The 24,408-nt window shown below is 44.0% G+C and overlaps 1 protein-coding gene across 1 annotated transcript; it reads right to left on the reverse strand.

The window, feature by feature from the left end:
* Positions 1–10,131: 10,131 nt before the first annotated feature.
* LOC109772427 (uncharacterized) lies at positions 10,132–10,700 on the reverse strand. Its single transcript, XM_020331114.1, has 2 exons — positions 10,368–10,700; positions 10,132–10,275 (listed from the first exon to the last, which is right to left on the reverse strand). Exons 1-2 carry the CDS (start codon positions 10,698–10,700, stop codon positions 10,132–10,134), a joined length of 477 nt encoding a protein of 158 aa, XP_020186703.1.
* Positions 10,701–24,408: the final 13,708 nt, after the last annotated feature.

Raw genomic sequence — 24,408 nt, forward strand, 5'->3', positions numbered from 1 at the left:
ACCCTAGCACATCGGTCCCACCAAGTTGATCATGTCGGTCCCACCGAAAAACCTAACGTTCACATTTTAAACTGAACCGGTTTGACCAAGTTTCACTATTCGGTCCCATCGAGTTTGGTAAATTGTGTGTAACGGTTAGATTTTGTGTGGAGGCTATATATATCCCTCCACCCATCCTCCATTCGTGGAGAGTGCCATCAGAACGTGCCTACACTTCCAACATTCATTTTCTAAGAGAGAACCACCTACTCATGTGCTGAGACCAAGACATTCCAATCCAACCACAAGAATCTTGATCTCTAGCCTTCCCCAAGTTGCTTTCCACTCAAATCATCTTTCCACCATATCCAAATCTGTGGGAGAGAGTTGAGTGTTGGGAGACTATCATTTGGAGCACAAGAGCAAGGAGTTCATCATCAACACACCATATATTACCTTTTGGAGAGTGGTGTCTCCTAGATTGGTCAGGTGTCACTTGGTAGCTTCCGTCAAGATTGTGGAGTTGAACTAAGGAGTTTGTACGGGCAAGGAGATCGCGTACTTCGTGAAGATCTACCCTAGTGAGGCAAGTCCTTCGTGGGCAATGGCCATGGTGGGATAGACAAGGTTGCTTCTTCGTGGACCCTTCGTGGGTCGAGCCCTCCATGGACTCGCACAGCTGTTACCCTTCGTGGGTTGAAGTCTCCATCAACATGATTGTACGATAGCACCACCTATCGGAACCACGCCAAAAATCTCCATGTCTACATTGCGTTTGCTCCCTCCAAACTCCTCTCTTTACCTTCATATGCAATGATTTACATTCTGCTGCTATACTCTTAGAATTGCATGTGGAGTGTGATTGCTTGACTTGTGCTAAGTTGCTAAAATCTGCAAGATTTAAAATTGGGAAAAGGCTAGATTTTTATTTGGTCAAGTAAACTAATCACCCCCCCTCTAGACATACTTTTGATCCTACAATAACACGGACAAGCGAAGACACAGAGACCATGACATGAGGCTGGCATATGATATAAAAGTTCATATGGGATGGATAAGCCAATGGGTTGACAGGGGCGACGGTTGAGGAGATAGGTGGCAGCGAAGAGGGCCTCGACCTAATTTGAAGGTGGCATGTGAGCTTGAAAAAGGAGTGTGCAAGTCATGTCATTGAGTGTACGAATAGCGCGCTCGGCCTTTATGTTCTGGGGTGGGGGTATATGGACACGAAAAGTGAAGATGGATACCATGTCGAGCAAAAAAATGACTAAGGGCGGATTTAATGAATTCAATGCCGTTGTCAGTTTGCATGGCAAACGAGCAGTAAGTTAAACTGGGAGTGTCTAAAAGCGACAAAATTGATAGAGTGTCGGTAGTGTCGGACTTATGGCGAAGTGGAAAAGTCCAAATAAAGTGATTATAATCATCAACCACGACATGATAGTACTTAAAACTAGAATTGCTCGAAATGGGATAGGTCCATAAATCATAGTGAATTAAGTAGAACGACACGACGCTAAAAGTTTCAGAACGTGAAAATGGCAAGTGATCATGTTTGCCAATGTGATAAGCATGGCAAAACATGGAGTTTGCACTATTACATGGAATGGAAAATTTGGACGATAAATGGGACGTAGCATCACGTCCTGGGTGACCACCTAGGCGAGGACAGCGACGTCGGGCGGTGTATGAGTGGCAGAGCATGTAGAGCGGTCCTGGGCTATTGCAGTGTATGATGTCATGTCTAGTTCGAACATCCTTAACAGAAAACCCGAAGGGTCAAACTTTATAGATCATAAATTATTAGTAGCAAATTGACGTGTTGAAAGAAGATTTTTGTAAGGCTAGGAACTGCTAAGACATCATTAAGCACATAGGAGTGATTGTATACAAGGAGAGATGTGTGACCTACTGAAAGAACTGGTAAAGAGATTGTTGCCAAAAGTGGCATGCGATAAAGGAGGTGTGATGGAAGGGATAGAATTATACTAGGGTCTGAGACCATGTGCGAGGTAACGCCCGAATCCATGACCCACTCACCAAGGATGCGTTAGGTTACCTGCACCGATGTTCTCCACTTAGCATCGGTGGCTCATATGGGCCTAGTTGAGGTAATGCGGGCAAAAAACCATGCTCTACACATGTTTTGGTTGCCTGCATATTGCCTCCCCTGCATGAAGGCAACAATTTATGCCTTGTGTTTGGTTGCCTGTGTGTGGGTGTTCTAATGCAAAGCATGGTGCTTGGTTGCACACATAAGCTAGTTCTAGTTACCTTATACCCTACATGGTGAGCTTACCATCTACCACTCTAGCACGTGCTTACCCCATTACATATGATCACAATGATAACATGGGTAAAACAACACTAGAATCACTACAAACTAGACGAAGTTCTTCACCCCACACATCCTACTATCTTGTCTTAAATCCCCCTTGAAGGCAGCAACCTTAGGAACTTGTTCATCGTTGGTGTTGTGTTCTTCGAGAAGGTATCAGCGGTAGTCATCCTCTGCCCGCTGTCTACTACTAAAACCTCCTAGATATGAGCTACCTGGGTAACAAAAATCACCGTAAAGTTGCATCGTGTTTGGACTTCGGTAGGTATGGTTTTTCTACGAAACAAAAAACATGCAAAAAAATAGGAACTACCACTGGGCACTAAGTTAATAGGTTAGTCCATAAAAATAATATAAAATGGCATATAAAACATACAAAAGTGATAATATAATAGCATGAAATAATCGAAAATCATAAATATGTTGGAGACGTATCAGTTGGCATGCCATATGGCCGCCCACACGAGCGGGCGCGGTCGTATGGAACACCATATTTTGTTTTGGCTCCTCTGCTGCGCCTCCCACTTGATCTCCTCTATCTACACTTTACTGCTTTCCATTTATTGGCTTGACTTCGTTCATAAATAGCCCATTTCATGCGCAAACAAAATAAAGATTAGATATTTGGAATCCTTTGCATTCATTAGTCATTAGTAGCAATATAGGAGTGAATATATCAGCTTTAATGAAATATTTCGGTTTAAACTCAAGATAGAGGAGTGTAATTACACTCATCATACCAAGGTAGGTCAGCACGCGGGTCTAGTCCGTCACAGGTTGGCCAACATCGCGGAGGGCATCGGAGAGCGACTTGGGACGATGGCAGTAGGCGGTAACCATGAGATCACCTTGATCGAGGGAAGATAGATGACACACGTCATCTGATTGTTGAGGGAGAGGTTACAGATTAGCATGTAAGCCTCGTAGGGGGGTGTCTAGTTCTCTGCCATGATGACGTCAAGAATCTCGTCGCTGATGGAACCATAGAGCCATGAGCGAATAAAGAAGTCCTTGTGGTTCCACTCTGGGGTGCGGTCGGTGACCGGGGTGGCATCGGAGACGTGACCGGTGATGTCGGGGGTTGGGTGCGACATATGCCAACGGATGGCTTATCATGGTGGGAGCGAGTAGAACGTCGCCGGTGCCTGGAAGCGGGATGAGGCGTACACACGAACGCCGGCGCACTTTACCCAGGTTCAGGGCTCTCCTAGGAGATAACACCCCTAGTCCTGCTCTGCGGGGTCTCCGCATGATCACTAAGGCACTAGTGAGTACAATGGTGCTCCTCGAGCTGTTTGCTAGAGGTGGAAGAAAGCAAGGCTAGCTCTCTTCTTTCTCTATGGTGAGTCTAGTTCTAAAAAGTTGGGAACCCTTTGCATGGGTGCCCTGGGGGGCTTATATAGGCCTACCCCCTAGGGGTACATTGGTAATCTTGCCGGGTGTAGGACCCGGCTGTCAGCGTCTCCGGCCTCCGGCTTCTCCGCTGGCTGCTGGGGCCCGCCGACTGGCGGGCCCCGCCGACTAGTCTGGTACGGAGCCGACAGGCCGCTCCCGCCGCTCGCGGGTCTTACCGGCTGCTGATCACTATAGTCGTGATGCTAATGACGCAGGCTTGGTCGGGGGAGCGTGGCTACAGTCCCGCCGCTTGGCGGGCGATCACTGTAGCCATTCCGCGTCTTGTCTGGTTAATGGCGCACGGGTCCTGAGGGGGGAGTTGGCCGCCTGCTGGAACTCGACCGTCCTCAGGTCCGGCTGGTCCGGCTTCCTCCGCCTTCCGGGATCCCGCTGCCTGGTAGGGCCCGCCGTCTTCGGGCCGTACCGACAGGCGGTCATGGGAGCAGGGCTCCGCCTGACAGGGATGATGTCAGGGGTGGAGTGGCAACAGTGCCGCGTCGGGCGGAGATCTCCGCCTGTACGGAGCACTGTGGCCACGCCCGGCCCTGGATCTGGGAGGGATGGGCTACACCATAGCCGCTCCTTCTCCTGTCTTTCTAGATGAGGTGCAGACTTTGCTGGCACCACGGGCCGACTGCTAGGGGCCGACTTCTCTAGAAGCCGCCCACTAGGAGTCGGCTTCTGGAACTCGGCCGTCTACGGGCAGCCGGCTATTCCTCCAGCCGGCCACCAGAAGGCGGTGCTTCGTCTTGATGCCTTGAGGGGCGCAGTTGGCCCCGATGTCTTGAAAGGCTCTGGGTCTCGGGTGAGCCTACCCGTGGCCCATTACTCCGACAGGTGAGCTCGTATTTGTCGAGAAGGATACTGATGAGCATGGCCAATTTGAGAATTTGGAGGCTTTCAGATCAAGGGTGGCCTGGACATGTATCTTCACGCTAGCGACGTTGAAAGCGAGAGGGGCCGGGGTGGTGGCCAGAGCAGCAAAGAAGGTGACGACAGAAGCGGTGGGGGAGTGGTGGGAAGGTGCGGTGGGAGATCCCATTGCAACCGTGGTGTTGGCTGGAGCGGTGCTCATTGCGGGCGTAGGAAAGCAAGGATCGGGAGGTTTAGATTTTTGTGTTAGGCTGATACCATGTAAACAACTAACATGTTGAGGGAAATCACCGCGCTTGGGGCGTTCAACTCGTATATATTTATAGCACATGTACAGGGTCTCTTGCAAGGCAAGAATACAATCAATCTTAAATACCTAATTATTGATAGGATTAGTAGAAGAGATTGCCTAACAAACTATACATGCAACATACTTTAACAGAAGGTCACCCACGGAGGATAGATGCCATCAACAAGATAGTAGCCCATGTTGTAGTCATGACCATTCATGGTATAGTTGCACAGAGGAGCATGCCCTTCAGTCAACCTAGCAAACAATGAAGACCGCTGCAATACGTTGATGGCATTGTGACAAAGAAAGCGTGTAAAATCCAGAAGTCTTGTGATGCGACTACTTCAAAAATGATGGCGGGCTTCTTAACATGGCCCTGATATTGCCATTGTAGAGCATACGAGCAGTTCTTCCATCTCCGATGCATGCAATCAAGGGATCCGAGCGTACCTAACCATCATCTTGCTCCTGAGAGTGCCATGAGCCTTTCGGTGTCTCCGACAATTTGTTCTCTAAAACACCAAGGTTCAACACCTTGACTACCGCAGTAGCAAACCTAACCATGGCAACTCTACATGTGCTTTCAAACATCCGGAGGTACTCGTCCCACTAATCTATGGCCATGCCATAGGCAAGAATCCTCAATGCAACCGTGCACTTTTGATAACCAGTGATCCTTATTCAAGATGAAGTAGTCATCATCGGGCTGGACACCATTGCAGAGGCAAATAAAAAATTCAGCGTCCAAAACCGTCGGCGAAATTTTCCGCCAATACGGCATCATGGACAAAGTAGTCATACATCAGCGTCAAATGCCCCCATGCCAACACTCAATGTCCCTTGATTGACCCCTTGAAATTCAGGACATGCTCCTCTGTATGCTCCATATCTACAACTACTGCCTGAATCATCGCTGCTTCAGCCTCATATTCTTCCTCCTCATCTGACGAGGACCATAAAGTGGGTGTAGACGTACTCGCCATCTGATTCTATCGTGTTTTCTTCAAAGTAAGGAAAAAATTGTCAACATTCTGGCTATGACATTTGGCCAAACACTTGCCGATGTGGTGTTTGTCATGGACGGCACCTGTAGGGGTAGGGGATGCCTAGGGAGCATACAAATAAGGGATAGATGATGACATAGGCATAGCGGTCCCGGTGCCCAGGTGGAGCGGCGGAGGTCCGGCAAGACCTGGGCGGGCGCCCGGGATGGTACTACGATGGCGTCATCCTGAGAGGGAGTGGATATAGAGCAAGAGGTGAGGGACGGGGTTAGAAAGACAGGGGCTCTCGATGGGGTTTTGGGTGGGTCGGGGATATAGGATCCTACGTGGCGGAGGTCTGAACTCCCGCCAACTCCCAGCTTTACGAGAGCTCCTAGTTAGCGCTTCTAGTGTTGGTTGCTGTTGGGGAACGTAGCATGCAATTTCAAAAAAAATTCCTACGATCACGCAAGATCTATCTAGGAGATGCATAGCAACGAGAGGGGGAGAGTGTGCCCACGTACCCTCGTAAACTGAAAGCGGAAGCGTTAGTTTAACACGGTTGATGTAGTCGAACGTCTTCACGATCCAACCGATCAAGTACCAAACGTACGACACCTCTGAGTTCTGCACACGTTCAGCTCGATGACGTCCCTCGAACTCTTGATCCAGCAGAGGGTCGAGGGAGAGTTTCATCAGCATGACGGCGTGGTGATGGTAATGGTGATGTGATCCGTGCAGGGCTTCGCCTAAGCACTACGTGAATATGACCGGAGGAGTAAACCATGGAGAGAGATGCCACATACGGCTTTGAACAATTGGTGTGTCTCCAAGGGCTGCCCTGCCCACATATATAAAGGAGGGAGAGGGAGGAGGCCGGCCCTAGGGGGCGCGCCAAGAGGGGGGAGTCCTACTAGGACTCCTAGTCCTAGTAGGATTCGCCCCCCCTCCTATTCCTTCTCTTGGAGGGGGAAAGAGGGAAGGAGAGGGAGAGGGGGAAGGAAAGGGGGACCGCGCCCCCTTCCCCTTGTCCAATTCAGACAGCCCATGGGGGGCGCCACCCCTTGTGGGATCCCCACTCTCTCCCCTACGGCCCATAGTGGCCCATTACTTTCCACCGGGGGGTTCCGGTAACCTCCCGGTACTCTGAAAAATACCCGAAACGATACGGAACCATTCAGGTGTCCAAATATCATCGTCCAATATATCAATCTTTACCTCTCAACTATTTCGAGACTCCTCATCATGTCCGTGATCTCATCTGGGACTCCGAACAATCTTCGGTCACCAAAACACATAACTCATAATACAAATCGTCATCGAACGTTAAGCGTGCGGACCCTACGGGTTCGAGAACTATGTAGACATGACCGAGACACATCTCCGGCCAATAACCAATAGCGGAACCTGGATTCTCATATTAGTTCCTACATATTCTACGAAGATCTTTATCGATCAAACCGCAATGACAACATACGTTATTCCCTTTGTCATCGGTATGTTACTTGCCCGAGATTCGATCATTCGTATCTTCATACCTAGTTCAATCTCATTACCGGCAAGTCTCTTTACTCGTTCTGCAATGCTTCATCCTGCAACTAACTCATTAGTCACATTGCTTGGAAGGCTTATTGTGATGTGCATTACCGAGAAGGCCCAGAGATACCTCTCCGATACTCGGAGTGACAAATCCTAATCTCGATCTATGCCAACCCAACAAACACCTTCGGATACATATGTAGAGCATCTTTATAATCACCCAGTTACGTTGTGACGTTTGATAGCACAAAAGGTGTTCCTTCGGTATTCGGGAGTTGCATAATCTCATAGTGAGAGGAATATGTATAAGTCATGAAGAAAGCAATAGCAATAAAACTTAACAATCATTATGCTAAGCTAACAGATGGGTCTTGTCCATCACATCATTCTCCTAATGATGTGATCCATTTCATCAAATGAAAACACATGTCTATGGTCAGGAAACTTAACCATCTTTGATTAACGAGCTAGTCTAGTAGAGGCATACTAGGGACACTTTGTTTTGTCTATGTATTCACACATGTATCAAGTTTCCGATTAATACAATTCTAGCATGAATAATAAACATTTATCATGATATAATTAAATATAAATAACAACTTTATTATTGCCTCTAGGGCATATTTTCTTCAGTCTCCCACTTGCACTAGAGTCATTAATCTAGATTACATTGTAATGATTCTAACACCCATGGAGTCTTGGTGCTGATCATGTTTTGCTCGTGGAAGAGGCTGAGTTAACGGGTCTGCAATATTTAGATCCGTATGTATTTTGCAAATCTCTATGTCTCCCTCCTTGACTTGATCGCGGATGGAGTTGAAGCGTCTCTTGATGTGTTTGGTTCTCTTGTGATATCTGGATTCCTTCGCTAAGGCAATTGCCCTAGTATTGCCACAAAAGATTTTCATTGGACCCGATGCACTAGGTATTACACCTAGATCGGATATGAACTCCTTCATCCAGACTCCTTCATTTGCTGCTTCCGAAGCAGCTATGTACTCCGCTTCACACATAGATCCCGCCACGACGCTCTGCTTGGAATTGCACCAACAAACAACTCCACCATTCAATATAAATATGTATCCGGTTTGCACCTTAGAGTCATCTGGATCAGTGTCAAAGCTAGCATCGACGTAATCATTTACGACGAGCTCTTTGTCACCCCCATAAACGAGAAACATATCCTTAGTCCTTTTCAGGTATTTCCGGATGTTCTTGATCCCTGTCTAGTGATCCACTCCTAGATTACTTTGGTACCTCCCTGCTCAACTTATAGCAAGGCACACATCAGGTCTAGTACACAGCATTGCATACATGATAGAACCTATGGCTGAGGCATAGGGAATGACTTTCGTTTTCTCACTATCTTCTGCAGTGGTCGGGCATTGAGTCTGACTCAACTTCACACCTTGTAACACAGGCAAGAACCCTTTCTTTGACTGGTCCATTTTGAACTTCTTCAAAACTTTATCAAGGTATGTGCTTTGTGAAAGTTCCATTAAGCGTCTTGATCTATCTCTATAGATCTTGATGCCCAATATATAAGCAGCTTCACCGAGGTCTTTCGTTGAAAAATTCTTATTCAAGTATCCTTTTATGCTATCCAGAAATTCTATATCATTTCCAATCAATAATATGTCATCCACATATAATATTAGAAATGCTACAGAGCTCCCACTCACTTTCTTGTAAATACAGGCTTCTCCAAAAGTCTGTATAAAACCATATGCTTTGATCACACTATCAAAGCGTATATTCCAACTCCGAGAGGCTTGCACTAGTACATAAATGGATCGCTGGAGCTTGCACACTTTGTTAGCACCTTTAGGATCGACAAAACCTTCTGGTTGCATCATATACAACTCTTCTTTAAGAAATCCATTAGGCTGTGTTTGGATGTCTGTATTGGTTTCAATTCCAATTCAGACAGGAAACTGTGATCGACATGAATACGAATTTGGTTGTTTGGATGTATATCAAATTGGCTAACGGAATCGTCCTGAGGTTTTAATACAGAACCGTGTTTGGATGTCAAACACTGGAATTGCATAGCAACATTACTATATGCATTAAAACAGTAGTTGTATGACTATAATTGGATGATTATATATTAAAAATTATCATCAATTATTCTAGAAATCGACGATGACATCAGATAAAATTGACACAAAAAGAATCAAAAATAATTTTACACCAACACAGTACAACACATATAGTTTAAATAGATGTATCAAATTCTCAACGACACATAGTTCCAAATGTAACATCACAATTGTTCAAATAAGTAGAAGTTGAACAGTACATAGTTCCAAATGTAACAAACCAAATAGTTCAGATAGGCAATAATACGTGGTTCAAGGAATCATAACACACCAAACAATACATAGTTCCAAGAAGTTTAACAAGACACGGGAATCATAACTATCATAACTTCAAGGCAATAATAGCAGCCAAGCCTTCCTCATGTGCATGGGAAGCTCCATTAGAGCTTTAAACAAGCGCTCATTAAGAATCAACTTTCCGTAAGAGCGCAACATGTCTACTTCTGCCAACTCTGGTATCAACTCAAGTGCAGCAAGTACTTCAGAAGGAGTAGTAACCTTTGGCAATGGAAGTGGATCAGTTGTCTTCAAAGCATCCTTGAAAGTAGTCCTCATTTCTCCAATCATGCACATAATGGCATCACCTATTCGTTATCTCTTTGGTACCGTTCATGGAGAGACTTCAATTCTTTATTCTAGATCTGCAGCAGTCTCAACACCTGTCTTGGCATCTTCACCGTCCGCATGATCTTTTGAATATATGGTAGAGATGGCTTCCCAGTGCTTCACTACTTTGGTCTTGTAAGAAGCCAATGCTTTCTCCTTCTTATTAGCCTGCACAATACACCCATCAGAGAAGTAAAGTTGCTGCCCTGTTTTGTTACATACAAAAAATAATTAAAACAATGCAAATGTATAGAAGTTACCTCCAAATATTTAGTCCACACATCGTCGCTATCAATAGATAGCTTATTATTGACCCAATCCCAACCAAAACCGCTTTGAGAAAGGATCTTGTTAATGATTTCAAATTGATTGTCGGAAGTCCTAAGCCTTCCTAATATGTTGTTCTTCGCGATATCCTTATTGCACTTCCTCTTCACATTCTTGATAGCTGCACTGTACACATGTGCTTTCCATCCATTTTGTGAATGGTCACCCATGTTGTGATGATGAACAAGTACCTCAAGCAAGGCAGCGTCCATCTCATCATCCCATGTGACATAAGTCCTCTTTCCAGTACCAGTTCCTTCAGCCATGCTGCTACAAAGAATAACAATTTTGCACAAAGGAAAAAGTTTTTTGGGTCAAATAAATGCTGAATGAGAGTGCAAATTACGAGAAAACCCATCACATATATATTAATATGAAGATGATGCATGTACAAAAGACCACACAAGGCACCATCATGGTCAGCCAAGCTATCACACAAAAGACAATCAGCAAGCTACCATCATCACCTAGGCACTACCAATATGAGACAACCACCACCTAGGCACTACACAAAATGAGACAACCACCACCTAGGCACATCCACTAACTAATCCACCATCAACTAACTACGCCATCTCTAATTCAGCATGCCTGAGAAGGTATTCAGCATACATGTCTTGCGATAATTGTTGCCTACAGTTGGTCCATTCATTAGTGACTTGAACAGATGTAATCAAGTCAGTGTCGTCCACAGCCTCATGTTCCAAATTTTCTAGGTCAACATCAACTTCTTGCAGCAATAAATCATCCATCATATGCTGCCTATCCTTTGCAAAGTCGTGTAACACACAACAAGCATTAATAATTCGAATCTGCAATGATTTATATTTAAATTAGATGTCATACAGTCCATATGTTATTCAACACCATATGGACACTTGTTACCTGGTCCTTTATGTCAAAGAAAGATTGAATTCGTAGAATGGCCCATTTTTTCTTCCATAGGCCAAAAGTTCTCTCCACAACATTTCTAGCCCGAGAATGGCGCAAGTTATACAACTCTTTGTCAGTTTGGGGTTGTTGTTGACTTGAGACCCACTCTTTCAAGTGGTACCTAGTCGATATGAATGGAGCCAGAAAGCCAGGTCCATTGGTGTAGCCAGCATCCACTAAGTAGTATTTTCCTATGGTGCACCAATTAGATTTAGCTAACATTAACACAAAAAGAAACAAAATGCCAAGAGAAACAATCATACCATGAGGTATAACAAATGCATCTTGACGATCGTTTCTCATTGCATCACGCAACACTCTGGAGTCAGATGCAGATCCCTCCCAGCCAGGTAGAACATAAAGAAATTTCATGTTCCAGTCAACAACGCCTGGCATGTTAGTGGTGACATCTTGCTTTCTGTTCCTATACCTCCCTTCGTCAGCCGCAACGACAGAAACATCAACATGACACCCATCTAGTGCTCCCAAGGCATTTCCAAACCACTTCCATTTGTAATCATCCGGAGGTTCAATAGAAGGATCAGGAAGCTTGATAAACTCCCCAGTTAGGGAAAGAATGGCTGCCAACACATTCGAGAAGTGCCTACTGATAGTCTCTAAAGAACGCTTGTAAGTGCCACGCAACACTCTCATTTTAATACCATGTCCAACCACCAACAAGAACATAGCAACCTTTTCTTCTACAGTGACATATATGCTATCTTTCAGACCACACTTCATACGCAACATCGTGCAAAGATCATGAAAATTCCTTTTGGTTAAGCGCAACTCATCATAGCAAGTTACTTCTGACCCATTGTACATTTCTTTCAGCAAGTACTTCCTATGAACATATCGAAGCTCTTCATCACTAAAGCATCACAAACTCTTCGATACTCTCTGTGTACTAAGATAAGCTAGTCCAAGACAAACTGACTCAACATACATCGCTGTCAAGATGATCCTTTTCCTTTTTCTTCTTTTGTTCTCTTCGGTAATGGAAGCAATCAAATTCATTTGTGACATGCAGCTACAATGCAGATATATTATGTTAACTTTGGGCTAATTTCAATATAACCATGCATCATTCAAGATGACCATATGCATCAGACCACCACAAGCATTGAAGGTTCACAAAATTGTATGACCATGATGCATCAAATCATACATAAGCATGCATCAAATTCATAATAAGACAAGCATATGCATCAGACCACCACAAGCATAGTTCACAAAATTGCATATTCATACCTCAGGTCAGCCTAAATGGCTTCCAACTTTTAATCCAACCTGCAACAAGAAGATACATGAGTGCTCAGCAAATCATTGACAAAAGGGCTGGGAAGAAAAGGAAACAAAGTAGGCTGCTTGGAGATAGGGAAGAATCATGGATGAAGAAGGGGCTGGGTGGACACACAGAAGAGGGGGCGGCCCAGGAGGTGGTCTGAGGGAGAGGAGATGTGCACCGGCAGTGGTCCACTGCACGGCTGGAGTGGAAAGGAAAGGCCGGCGCCGGAGTGGACTGCCGCCGTTGGCTTCAGATCTGATCTGGCCACGGCGAGCAGGGCCAGAGAGAACGAGAAGGGGTAGCGCTGGAGGAGGGGAAGGGACGGCGGCAGAGGAAGAAGGGAAGGGGAGGCAGCGACCATACCTACGCCGGTCGGCATGGTGGATCTGCAGGGGCGCCGCCGTTGATCTGACAGGCAGTGGTTTCCTCTCTCGAACCCTCTGTCTCATGGTAGGGGGAGGAAAGAACTGACGAAGCGTTTTGTTTTGCGGGAGGGAAGCAATTCAGGCGAAATCGGAGGTATAGGCCTCTGTATTAGCGCGATGGGTGGGCACGTGCGAGCGAAAACTCCAGCGTATTCGTTTCCGTTTTAGTGGGTTGTTTCAGAGTACATCCAAACTTCTGTATTGGGGTCAGCCCATTACCAAATCCAATTCGACAGCCCAATACGAACATCCAAACGCAGCGTTAAGGAATGCAGTTTTGACATCCATTTGCCAAATTTCATAATCATAAAATGCAGCAATTGCTAACATGATTCAGACAGACTTAATCATCACTACGGATGAGAAGGTCTCATCATAGTAAACTCCTTGAACTTGTCGAAAACCTTTTGCAACAAGTCAAGCTTTGTAGATAGTAACATTACCGTCAGTGTCAGTCTTCTTCTTGAAGATCCATTTATTTTCTATGGCTTGCCGATCACCAGGCAAGTCAACCAAAGTCCATACTTTGTTCTCATACATGGATCCCATCTCAGATTTCATGGCCTCAAGTCATTTCATGGAATTTGGGCTCATCATCCCTTCCTCATAGTTCGTAGGTTCTTCATGGTCTAGTAACATGACTTCCAGAACAGGATTTCCATACCACTATGGTGCGAAACGTACTCTGGTTGACCTACGAGGTTCGGTAGTAACTTGATCTGAAGTTTCATGATCATCATCATTAACTTCCTCACTAATTGGTGTAGGCATCACTGGAACTGATTTCTGTGATGAACCACATTCCAATTCGAGAGGTGGTACAACCACCTCATCAAGTTCTACTTTCCTCCCACTCACTTCTTTCGAGAGAAACTCCTTCTCTAGAAAGGATCCATTCTTAGCAACAAATATCTTGCCTTCAGATCTATGATAGAAGGTGTACCCAACAGTTTCTTTTGGGTATCCTATGAAGACGCATTTCTCCAATTTGGGTTCGAGCTTATCAGGCAGAAGCTTTTTCGCATAAGCATCGCAACCCCAAACTTTAAGAAACGACAGTTTAGGTTTCTTGTCAAACCACAGTTCATATGGTGTCATCTCAACGGACTTAGATGGTGCCCTATTTAACGTGAATGTAGCTATCTCTAAAGCATAACCCCAAAACGATAGTGGTAAATCGGTAAGAGACATCGTAGATCGCACCATATCTAATAAAGTACGGTTACGATGTTCGGACACACCATTACGTTGTGGTGTTCCAGGTGGCGTGAGTTGCGAAACTATTCCACATTGTTTCAAATGAAGACCAAACTGTAACTCAAATATTCGCCTCCGCGATCAGATCATAGAAACTTTATTCTCTTGTTACGATGATTTTCCACTTCACTCTGTAATTCTTTGAAGTTTTCAAATGTTTCAGACTTATGTTTCATTAAGTAGATATACCCGTATCTGCTCAAATCATCTGTGAAGGTCAGAAAATAACGATACCCGCCGCGAGCCTCAACACTCGTCGGACCGCATACATCAGTATGTATTATTTCCAATAAGTCAGTGGCTCACTCCATTGTTCCGGAGAACGGAGTCTTAGTCATCTTGCCCATGAGGCATGGTTCACAAGCATAAGTGATTCATAATCAACTGTTTCCAGAAGTCCATCTGCATGGAGTTTCTTCATGCGCTTTACACCAATATGACCTAAACGGCAGTGCCACAAATAAGTTGCACTATCATTATTAACTTTGCATCTTTTGGCATCAATATTATGAATATGTGTATCACTACGATTGAGATTCAACAAAAATAGACCACTCATCAAGGGTGCATGATCATAAAAGTTTTTACTCATATAAATAGAACAACCATTATTCTCTGATTTAAATGAATAACCGTCTCGCATCAAACAAGATCCAGATATATTGTTCATGCTCAACGCTGGCACCAAATAACAATTGTTCAAGTCTAAAACTAACCCCGAAGGTAGATGTAGAGGTAGCGTGCCGACAACGATCACATCGACCTTGGAACCATTTCCGACGTGCATCGTCACCTCGTCCTTAGCCAATCTTCGTTTAATCCGTAGCCCCTGTTTTGAGTTGCAAATATGAGCAACAGAACCAGTATCAAATACCCAGGCGCTACTACGAGCATTAGTAAGGTACACATTAGTAACATGTATATCAAATATACATTTCACTTTGCCATCCTTCTTATCCGCCAAATACTTGGGGCAGTTCCGCTTCCAGTGGCCAGTCCCTTTGCAACAGAAGCACTCAGTTTCAGTCTTAGGTCCAGACTTGGGTTTCTTCCCGGGAGTAGCAACTTGCTTGCTATTCTTCTTGACGTTCCCCTTCTTACCTTTGCCCTTTTTCTTGAAACTAGTGGTCTTGTTAACCATCAACACTTGATGCTCCTTCTTGATTTCTACCTCCGCAGCCTTAAGCATTGCGAAGAGCTTGGGAATTGTCTTTTCCATCCCTTGCATATTATAGTTCATCACGAAGCCTTTATAGCTTGGTGGCAGTGATTGAAGAACTTTGTCAATGACACTATCATCCGGAAGATTAACTCCCAGCTGAGTCAAGTGGTTATGATACCCAGACATTTTGAGTATATGTTCACTGACAGAACTGTTCTCCTCCATCTCACAGCTATATAACTTGTTGGAGACTTCATAACTCTCAACTCGGGAATTTGCTTGAAATATTAACTTCAACTCCTGGAACATCTCATATGCTCCATGACGTTCAAACGTCTTTGAAGTCCCGATTCTAAGTCGTAAAGCATGGCACACTGAACTATCGAGTAGTCATCAGATTTAGCTTGCCAGACGTTCATAATGTCCGGAGTTGCTCCTGCAGCAGGCCTTGCACCTAGCGGTGCTTCAAGGACATAATTCTTTTGTGCAGCAATGAGGATAATCCTCAAGTTACAGACCCAGTCCGTGTAGTTTCTACCATTATCTTTCAACTTAGCTTTCTCTAGGAACGCATTAAAATTCAAGGGAACGGTAGCACGGGCCATTGATCTACAACATAGATATGCAAAAACTATCAGGACTAACTTCATGATAAATTAAGTTCAATTAACCATATTACTTAAGAACCCCCACTTAGATAGACATCCCTCGAGTGATCTAAATGATCACGTGCTCCATATCTACTAAACCATGTCCGATCATCACGTGAGATGAAGTAGTTTTCAATGGTGAACATCTCTATGTTGATCATATCTACTATATGATTCACGTTCGACCTTTTGGTCTCAGTGTTCTGAGGCCATATCTGTATATGCTAGGCTTGTCAAGTTTAACCTGAGTATTCCGCACGTGCAAAACTGTCTTACACCTGTTGTATGTGAACGTAGAGCTTATCACACCCGATCATCACGTGGCGTCTCGGCACGACGAACTGTAGCAACGGTGCATACTCAGGGAGAACACTTATACCTTGAAATTTAGTGACGGATCATCTTATAATGCTACCGCCGTACTAAGCAAAATAAGATGCATAAAAGATAAACATCACATGCAATCATAATATGTGACATGATATGGCCATCATCATCTTGTGCCTTTGATCTCCATCTCCAAAGCACCGTCATGATCTCCATCGTCACCGGCTTGACACCTTGATCTCCATCATAGCATCGTTGTCATCTCGCCAACAATTGCTTCTACAACTATCACTACCGCATAGTGATAAAGTAAAGCAATTACATGGCGATTGCATTTCATACAATAAAGTGACAACCATAAGGCTCCTGCCAGTTGCTGATAACTTTTACAAAACATGATCATCTCATACAATAACTTATATGGCATCATGTCTTGACCATATCACATCACAACATTGAAAGGATCGAGAAGAGGGGTCTAGAGGGGGGGTGAATAGACTCTAATCAAGAAAAGTTGCAGTTTTTAATCTCTTGAGTTGAAGTGGAGTATTAGCACAAGTTTAAGCATTCACAATACATATCAAGCAAGCATGCGAGCATACAAAGAGTATATGAGCAGCGGAAAGTAAGGCATGCAAGTTGCAAGAATGTCAAGAGATGGGATTGCAGTGTGCAAACACAATTTGGAGACACGGAGATTTTTTATCCGTGGTTCCTATAGGTGGTGCTATCGTACATCCACGTTGATGGAGACTTCAACCCACGAAGGGTAACGGTTGCGCGAGTCCACGGAGGGCTCCACCCATGAAGGGTCCATGAAGAAGCAACCTTGTCTATCCCACCATGGCCGTCGCCCACGAAGGACTTGCCTCGCTCGGGTAGATCTTCACGAAGTAGGCGATCTCCTTGCCCTTACAAACTCCTTGGTTCAACTCCACAATCTTGACGGAGGCTCCCAAGTGACACCTAGCCAATCTAGGAGACACCACTCTCCAAGAAGTAACAAATGGTGTGTTGATGATGAACTCCTTGCTGTTGTGCTTCAAATGATAGTCTCCCCAACACTCAACTCTCTCTCACAGGATTTGGATTTGGTGGAAATAAGATTTGAGTGGAAAGCAACTTGGGGAAGGCTCGAGATCAAGATTTATGTAGTTGGAATGGAATATCTTGACCTCTACACAAGTGTAGGTGGTTCTCCCTCAGAAAATATGTATTGGAAGTGTAGGAATGTTCTGATGGCTCTCTTCACGAATGAAGAGTGGGTGGAGGGGTATATATAGCCTCCACACAAAATCTAACCGTTACACACAAATCACCAACCTCGGTGGGACCGATTCAGAGAACTCGGTCGGACCGATTTGGTTCATAATGTGACCGTTAGGCATTTCGGTGGGACCGACAGGATCAACTCGGTGGGACCGATGTGCTAGGGTTAGGGTAAATCCAAAACTCGGTTTGACCGATTACTCAAACTCGGTGGGACCGATTTGGGTAATAAGTGAAACAGAATGTTGGCCAAGCAAACTCGGTGGGGCCGGTTTGACTTTATAGGTTAGGACATATGTGGAAGTGAGAAAGTGGTTGAGGGCTTTGGAGCATATCACTAAGCACTTTGAGCAAGCAAGCCATTAAGCAACACCTCATCCCTTCTTAATAGTATTGGCTTTTCCTATGGACGCAATGTGATCTTGCATCACTAAATAGAAAATGTAGAGTCCTGAGCTTTGAGCTTGAGCCAATCCTTTGTCCTTAGCATCTTGAAGGGGTTCCACATCCTCTTGTCCATGCCACTCCATTGTTGAACTTATCTGAAACATACTAGGTAGAAGCTTTAGTCCAACAAGAGATATGTTGATATTAATTACCAAAATCACCCAGGGAGCACTTGTGCTTTCAATCTCCCCCTTTTTGGTAATTGATGACAACATACATCAAAGCTTTAGGTAAAGATATAGAGAGCAATAAGCAAAGCTTTGGAAAGACATGTAACATGAGTAGGCTTCTTGATGTATTCACATCTTGTTGAGTTGCTTTATCCCATGACTTGGAGTAAATCTTCTCTAAGATGTATTCACATCTTGTTGAGTTGCTTTATCCCATGACTTGGAGTAAATCTTCTCTAAGATGGAATGGCATACCTTGGGTGGTGGTGTTGATCTTGATCATGCAGTCGAACTTGTGTGGGTTGCTCAAGGGTATGTAGCTCATCAAGAGTTGGAAGCACCACTTGGAGTTTGAGTTCATCTTCCTACATGGGCTAGGTTTGCAAGGAAGAGCACTTGTGTATCCAAAATGACAATCATAAAATTTAACATAGAATGAGTCAAAGGATATATTTGAGGGGTTTTGTGCTTCCTTGACTTCAACCACCATTGTATAGAGACTTGGTGATGTAGAGATTGCTCAAGATGTGAGTGAGTTGCAATCTCATGGATTTAGATTCATCCAAGTACCTACAAGGGTTAGATAGCATGCAAGGGTGCAAAAGTATCCAAGACATATAGATAGCATCATGAAATAAATATCAAGGATTAGTCAAAGGCTCATGCCTTGCATGTATCCAAATGGAGTTCCTACTCCAAGTTTGAAGCATCAATGATGTTCAATTCACCTCTCAAACGACAAAAGACTTTCTCATCAAGCGGTTTGGTAAATATATCCGCTAATTGCTTATCGGCGTGAACATGCTTAAGATTAATGTCCCCTTTGGCAACATGGTCTCGAATGAAATGATGACGAACTTCAATATGTTTAGTTCGAGAATGTTGCACGGGATTGTGAGCAATCTTAATAGCACTTTCATTGTCACACAACAATGGAACATGTTTCACATATATCCCATGATCTTTAAGAGTTTGGGTCATCCAAAGTAATTGAGCACAACGTGATCCAGCACTAATGTATTCCGCTTCGGCGGTGGATAAGGATACCGAGTTTTGTTTCTTGGAGGACAAAGACACAAGAGATCTACCAAGAAATTGACAAGTACCCGAAGTGGACTTTCTATCAACCTTGTCTCCGGCATAGTCCGAATCGGAGTAACCAACAAGATCGAAAGAAGACCTCTTAGGATACCAAATGCCAAAATTTGGTGTGTGTATTAAGTATCTCACTATCCTTTTCACAGCCTTAAGATGACACTCTTTAGGTGCCGCTTGATATCGTGCACACATGCACACACTTAGCATAATATCGGGACGAGAGGCACATAGATATAACAATGAACCAATCATAGAGCGGTAAACCTTTTGATCCACCGGATCACCGTCTTTGGTCAAATCAAGATGTCCACTAGTAGGCATGGGTGTAGACATACCTTTGCATTCTTGCATATTGAACTTCTTGAATAAGTCCTTGGTGTACTTTATTTGAGAGACAAAGGTACCTTCCTTAGTTTCCTTGATTTGCAAACCGAGAAAGAATTTGAGTTCACTCATCATAGACATCTCAAACTTCTCCGACATTAGCTTTCCAAACTTCTCACTAAAATGAGGGTTAGTTGAACCAAATATAATATCATCAACATAAATTTGGCACACAAATAGTTCTCCATTAACCCTCTTAGTAAAAAGAGTAGAATCAATTTTACCAATTTCAAAGCCTTTTTCAATAAGGAACTTGGTCAAGCATTTATACCACGCTCTAGGGGCTTGTTTAAGACCATAAAGGGCTTTGTGAAGTTTTTAGACATGATTAGGTTTCTTAGGATTGACAAAGCCGGGAGGTTGGTTAACATAAACTTCCTCCTCAATTTCACGATTTAGAAAAGCACTTTTAATGTCCATTTGGTACAAGGTGATATCATGGTGATTAGCATAAGAAAGTAAGATGCGAATGGACTCAAGTCTAGCAACGGGAGCATATGTCTCATCATAGTCCATACCTTCGACTTGAGTGTAGCCTTGGGCGACTAGGCGTGCTTTGTTGCGGATGACTTGATCATCTTCATCTTGCTTGTTGCGAAACACCCATTTGGTACCAATGATGTTGTGGTTGTTGTCGGGCTTCTCGACCAATGTCCATACTTGATTTCTCTCAAAGTTGTGTAGCTCTTCATGCATAGCGTTTATCCAATCCGGATCTTCCAATGCTTCTTCAACCTTCATAGGTTCAATGCTAGAGATGAATGAGTAATGTTCACAAAAGTTAGCTAAACGAGTTTTAGAGCGAGTGATTATCCCGGTTTGGATATCATTGTAGATTTGCTCGACGAGATGATCTTTGGCGATTCTTGCTCGAACTCGTGGGAGCTTTGGCTTGGCTCGGGGTGGAACATCTTCTTCATCTTGTTCTTCTTCTTATTGGCCTTCTTCATTGTTGACGTTGTCATTCTCTTGTCGTGGTGGAGAAGGAGGTTGTTGATGATCATCTTGGTGTACTTCCTCGTTTTCTTCGTCTTGGTGTGTCCCACTTGTGGATGCTTCCGCATCAATTCTTGGTTCACCTTGTTGTGAGGTAGAAGCTTCCACTTGGACGGACGAGGTACTCTCCTTCACCTCCGTTGGACGAATCTTGCGAATAGACAAGTCTTGGATTGCTTCCGAAGGGTCTTTGTCTCCTACATGAATTGGCAATTGCTCTACTTGCGAGCCGTTAGATTCATCAAACTTCACATCTACCGTCTCTTCAACCTTTCGGGTGAAATTGTTGTAGACACGGTAAGTGTGAGAGTTTGAGCCATAACCAAGTAGGAAACCTTCATGAGATTTAGGAGCAAATTTAGAACGACGATGCTTATCAAGAATGTAGCATTTTGAGCCAAATACTCGAAAGTATCCAACTTGGGGTTTGTTACCGGTGAGGAGCTCGTATGCCGTCTTGCCGAGTAGCTTGTGAAGATACAAGCGATTTGTTGCATGACAAGCTGTCTCAACTGCTTTCGTCCAAAAGTGTTTTGGAGTCTTGTACTCATCAAGCATCGTTCTTGCCATCTCAATAAGAGTCCGGTTCTTCCTCTCAACGACTCCATTTTGTTGAGGTGTGTATGTAGCCGAGAACTCATGTGAAATCCCCTCTTCGTCAAGAAAGGTATCCACATTTGCATTATTGAACTCCGTTCCGTTGTCGCTCCGAACCTTCTTGATCTTCACGTCAAATTGATTTTGGGCCTTCCTAGCGAAGTTTTTGAAGGTCTTTTGGACCCACGATTTGTCATCAAGAAAGAACACCCACGTAAATCTTGAAAAATCATCAACTATGACTAGTCCAAACGAGTTACTACCGAGACTCTTGTAGGCATTTGGACCAAAGAGATCCATGTGAAGTAGCTCGAGTGGTCTTCTCGTGGTCATGATTTTCTTCGCGCGATGACTTCCTCCAACTTGTTTCCCTGCATGACAAGCACTACAAAGTCTATCCTAGTCAAATATGACATATTTTACTCCAAGGATATGATCACCTTTAATAAGCTTATCAAGATTTCGCATGCCCACATGACCTAGCCTTCTATGCCACAACCAACCCTTAGAAGATTTAGCAATTAAGCAAGTTCTAGGTTGAGCCCTTTTAGTGAAATCAACAATGTAAAGATCACCTCTATGTATACCGGTAAAGACCATTTTATGATTGTCTCTTCGAAACACTTGGCAATCTACCTCAGTAAACAGGACATTGAAACCGAAATCAACAAGTCTAGATATTGAAAGTAAATTGTACCCAAGGGATTCAAGGAGCATGACATTTTGTATGGAGCTATCATGTGAGATGGCGACCTTACCGAGGCCAACCACCTTACCCTTTGAGTTATCACCAAAAGTGACATATTTTCGAGGGCCGTCGTTTTCAGCAAGCTCATGGAACATATCTTTATCTCCGGTCATATGATCAGTACATCCACTATCAAGGACCCATTCCTTTCCTCCAGCCATGTAGCCACGAAGATTTGCCATAAGACCAAAGTGTCTCATTGCATCATCAAGATCATAGTCACTATCATCATCCTCATCATAGTATCCATGTTCAACATCATCTTGTGATTGATCAATTCCTAGAGAGGGTAATTCATTAGATAAATGATCACTTCTATGGTTATATTTATGGATTCTAATAGCTTCAGAAATGATATTGCTAATGATCCCAACATCTCCTATGGCACGCATGAGATTTGTAAGCTCAAATAGACAATCACCAAAGCTAGGATCACTAGAATTCATCTTACTCAAGGCAATAGACTTATGGAGAATTTCGTCTAAATTTTTCAAGGAATAATCTGGAAATCGTTCCTCAAGAAATCTCCATATAGTATAGGCACAGTCAAGAGTAGGCAAACTAGCAATCAAATTTTTGGGCTATCCTCTTATGATAAGATTGATAGTTCTAAGATTGCGAATCATGTCAAGATCCTCTTCGGGTGTGGGATGCAAAGGATCAATATGAGGTGCACAAGGGCTAGTAATGTACTTGTTCAAATGATATTCATTGAAAATCTCAAGCATTTCATATTTCCACTCATGAAAATATTCTCCATCAAGAATAGGCACTCTATGTCTAAGACTCCCCAAAGTAGACACATCCATCTTCCTCCAAAGGTGTTTAAACCAAGGCAATGGAGACCAAAGCTCTGATACCAATTGAAAGGATCGAGAAGAGGGGTCTAGAGGGGGGTGAATAGACTCTAATCAAGAAAAGTTGCAGTTTTTAATCTCTTGAGTTGAAGTGGAGTATTAGCACAAGTTTAAGCATTCACAATACATATCAAGCAAGCATGCGAGCATACAAAGAGTATATGAGCAGCGGAAAGTAAGGCATGCAAGTTGCAAGAATGTAAAGAGATGGGATTGGAGTGTGCAAACGCAATTTGGAGACACGGAGATTTTTTATCCGTGGTTCCGATAGGTGGTGCTATCGTACATCCACGTTGATGGAGACTTCAGCCCACGAAGGGTAACGGTTGCGCGAGTCCACGGAGGGCTCCACCCACGAAGGGTCCACGTAGAAGCAACCTTGTCTATCCCACCATGGCCATCGCCCACGAAGGACGTGCCTCACTCGGGTAGATCTTCACGAAGTAGGCGATCTCCTTGCCCTTACAAACTCCTTGGTTCAACTCCACAATCTTGACGGAGGCTCCCAAGTGACACCTAGCCAATCTAGGAGACACCACTCTCCAAGAAGTAACAAATGGTGTGTTGATGATGAACTCCTTGCTGTTGTGCTTCAAATGATAGTCTCCCCAACACTCAACTCTCTCTCACAGGATTTGGATTTGGTGGAAATAAGATTTGAGTGGAAAGCAACTTGGGGAAGGCTCGAGATCAAGATTTATGTGGTTGGAATGGAATATCTTCACCTCAACACAAGTGTAGGTGGTTCTCCCTCAGAAAATATGTATTGGAAGTGTAGGAATGTTCTGATGGCTCTCTTCACGAATGAAGAGTGGGTGGAGGGGTATATATAGCCTCCACACAAAATCTAACCGTTACACACAAATCACCAACCTCGGTGGGACCGATTCAGAGAACTCGGTCGGACCGATTTGGTTCATAATGTGACCGTTAGGCATTTCGGTGGGACCGACAGGATCAACTCGGTGGGACCGATGTGCTAGGGTTAGGGTAAATCCAAAACTCGGTTTGACCGATTACTCAAACTCGATGGGACCGATTTGGGTAATAAGTGAAACAGAATGTTGGCCAAGCAAACTCGGTGGGGCCGGTTTGACTTTATAGGTTAGGACATATGTGGAAGTGAGAAAGTGGTTGAGGGCTTTGGAGCATATCACTAAGCACTTTGAGCAAGCAAGCCATTAAGCAACACCTCATCCCTTCTTAATAGTATTGGCTTTTCCTATGGACTCAATGTGATCTTGGATCACTAAATAGAAAATGTAGAGTCCCGAGCTTTGAGCTTGAGCCAATCCTTTGTCCTTAGCATCTTGAAGGGGTTCCACATCCTCTTGTCCATGCCACTCCATTGTTGAACTTATCTAAA

This window comes from Aegilops tauschii, chromosome 2, assembly GCF_002575655.3.
Source record: "Aegilops tauschii subsp. strangulata cultivar AL8/78 chromosome 2, Aet v6.0, whole genome shotgun sequence".
NCBI classification, from domain to species: domain Eukaryota; kingdom Viridiplantae; phylum Streptophyta; class Magnoliopsida; order Poales; family Poaceae; genus Aegilops; species Aegilops tauschii.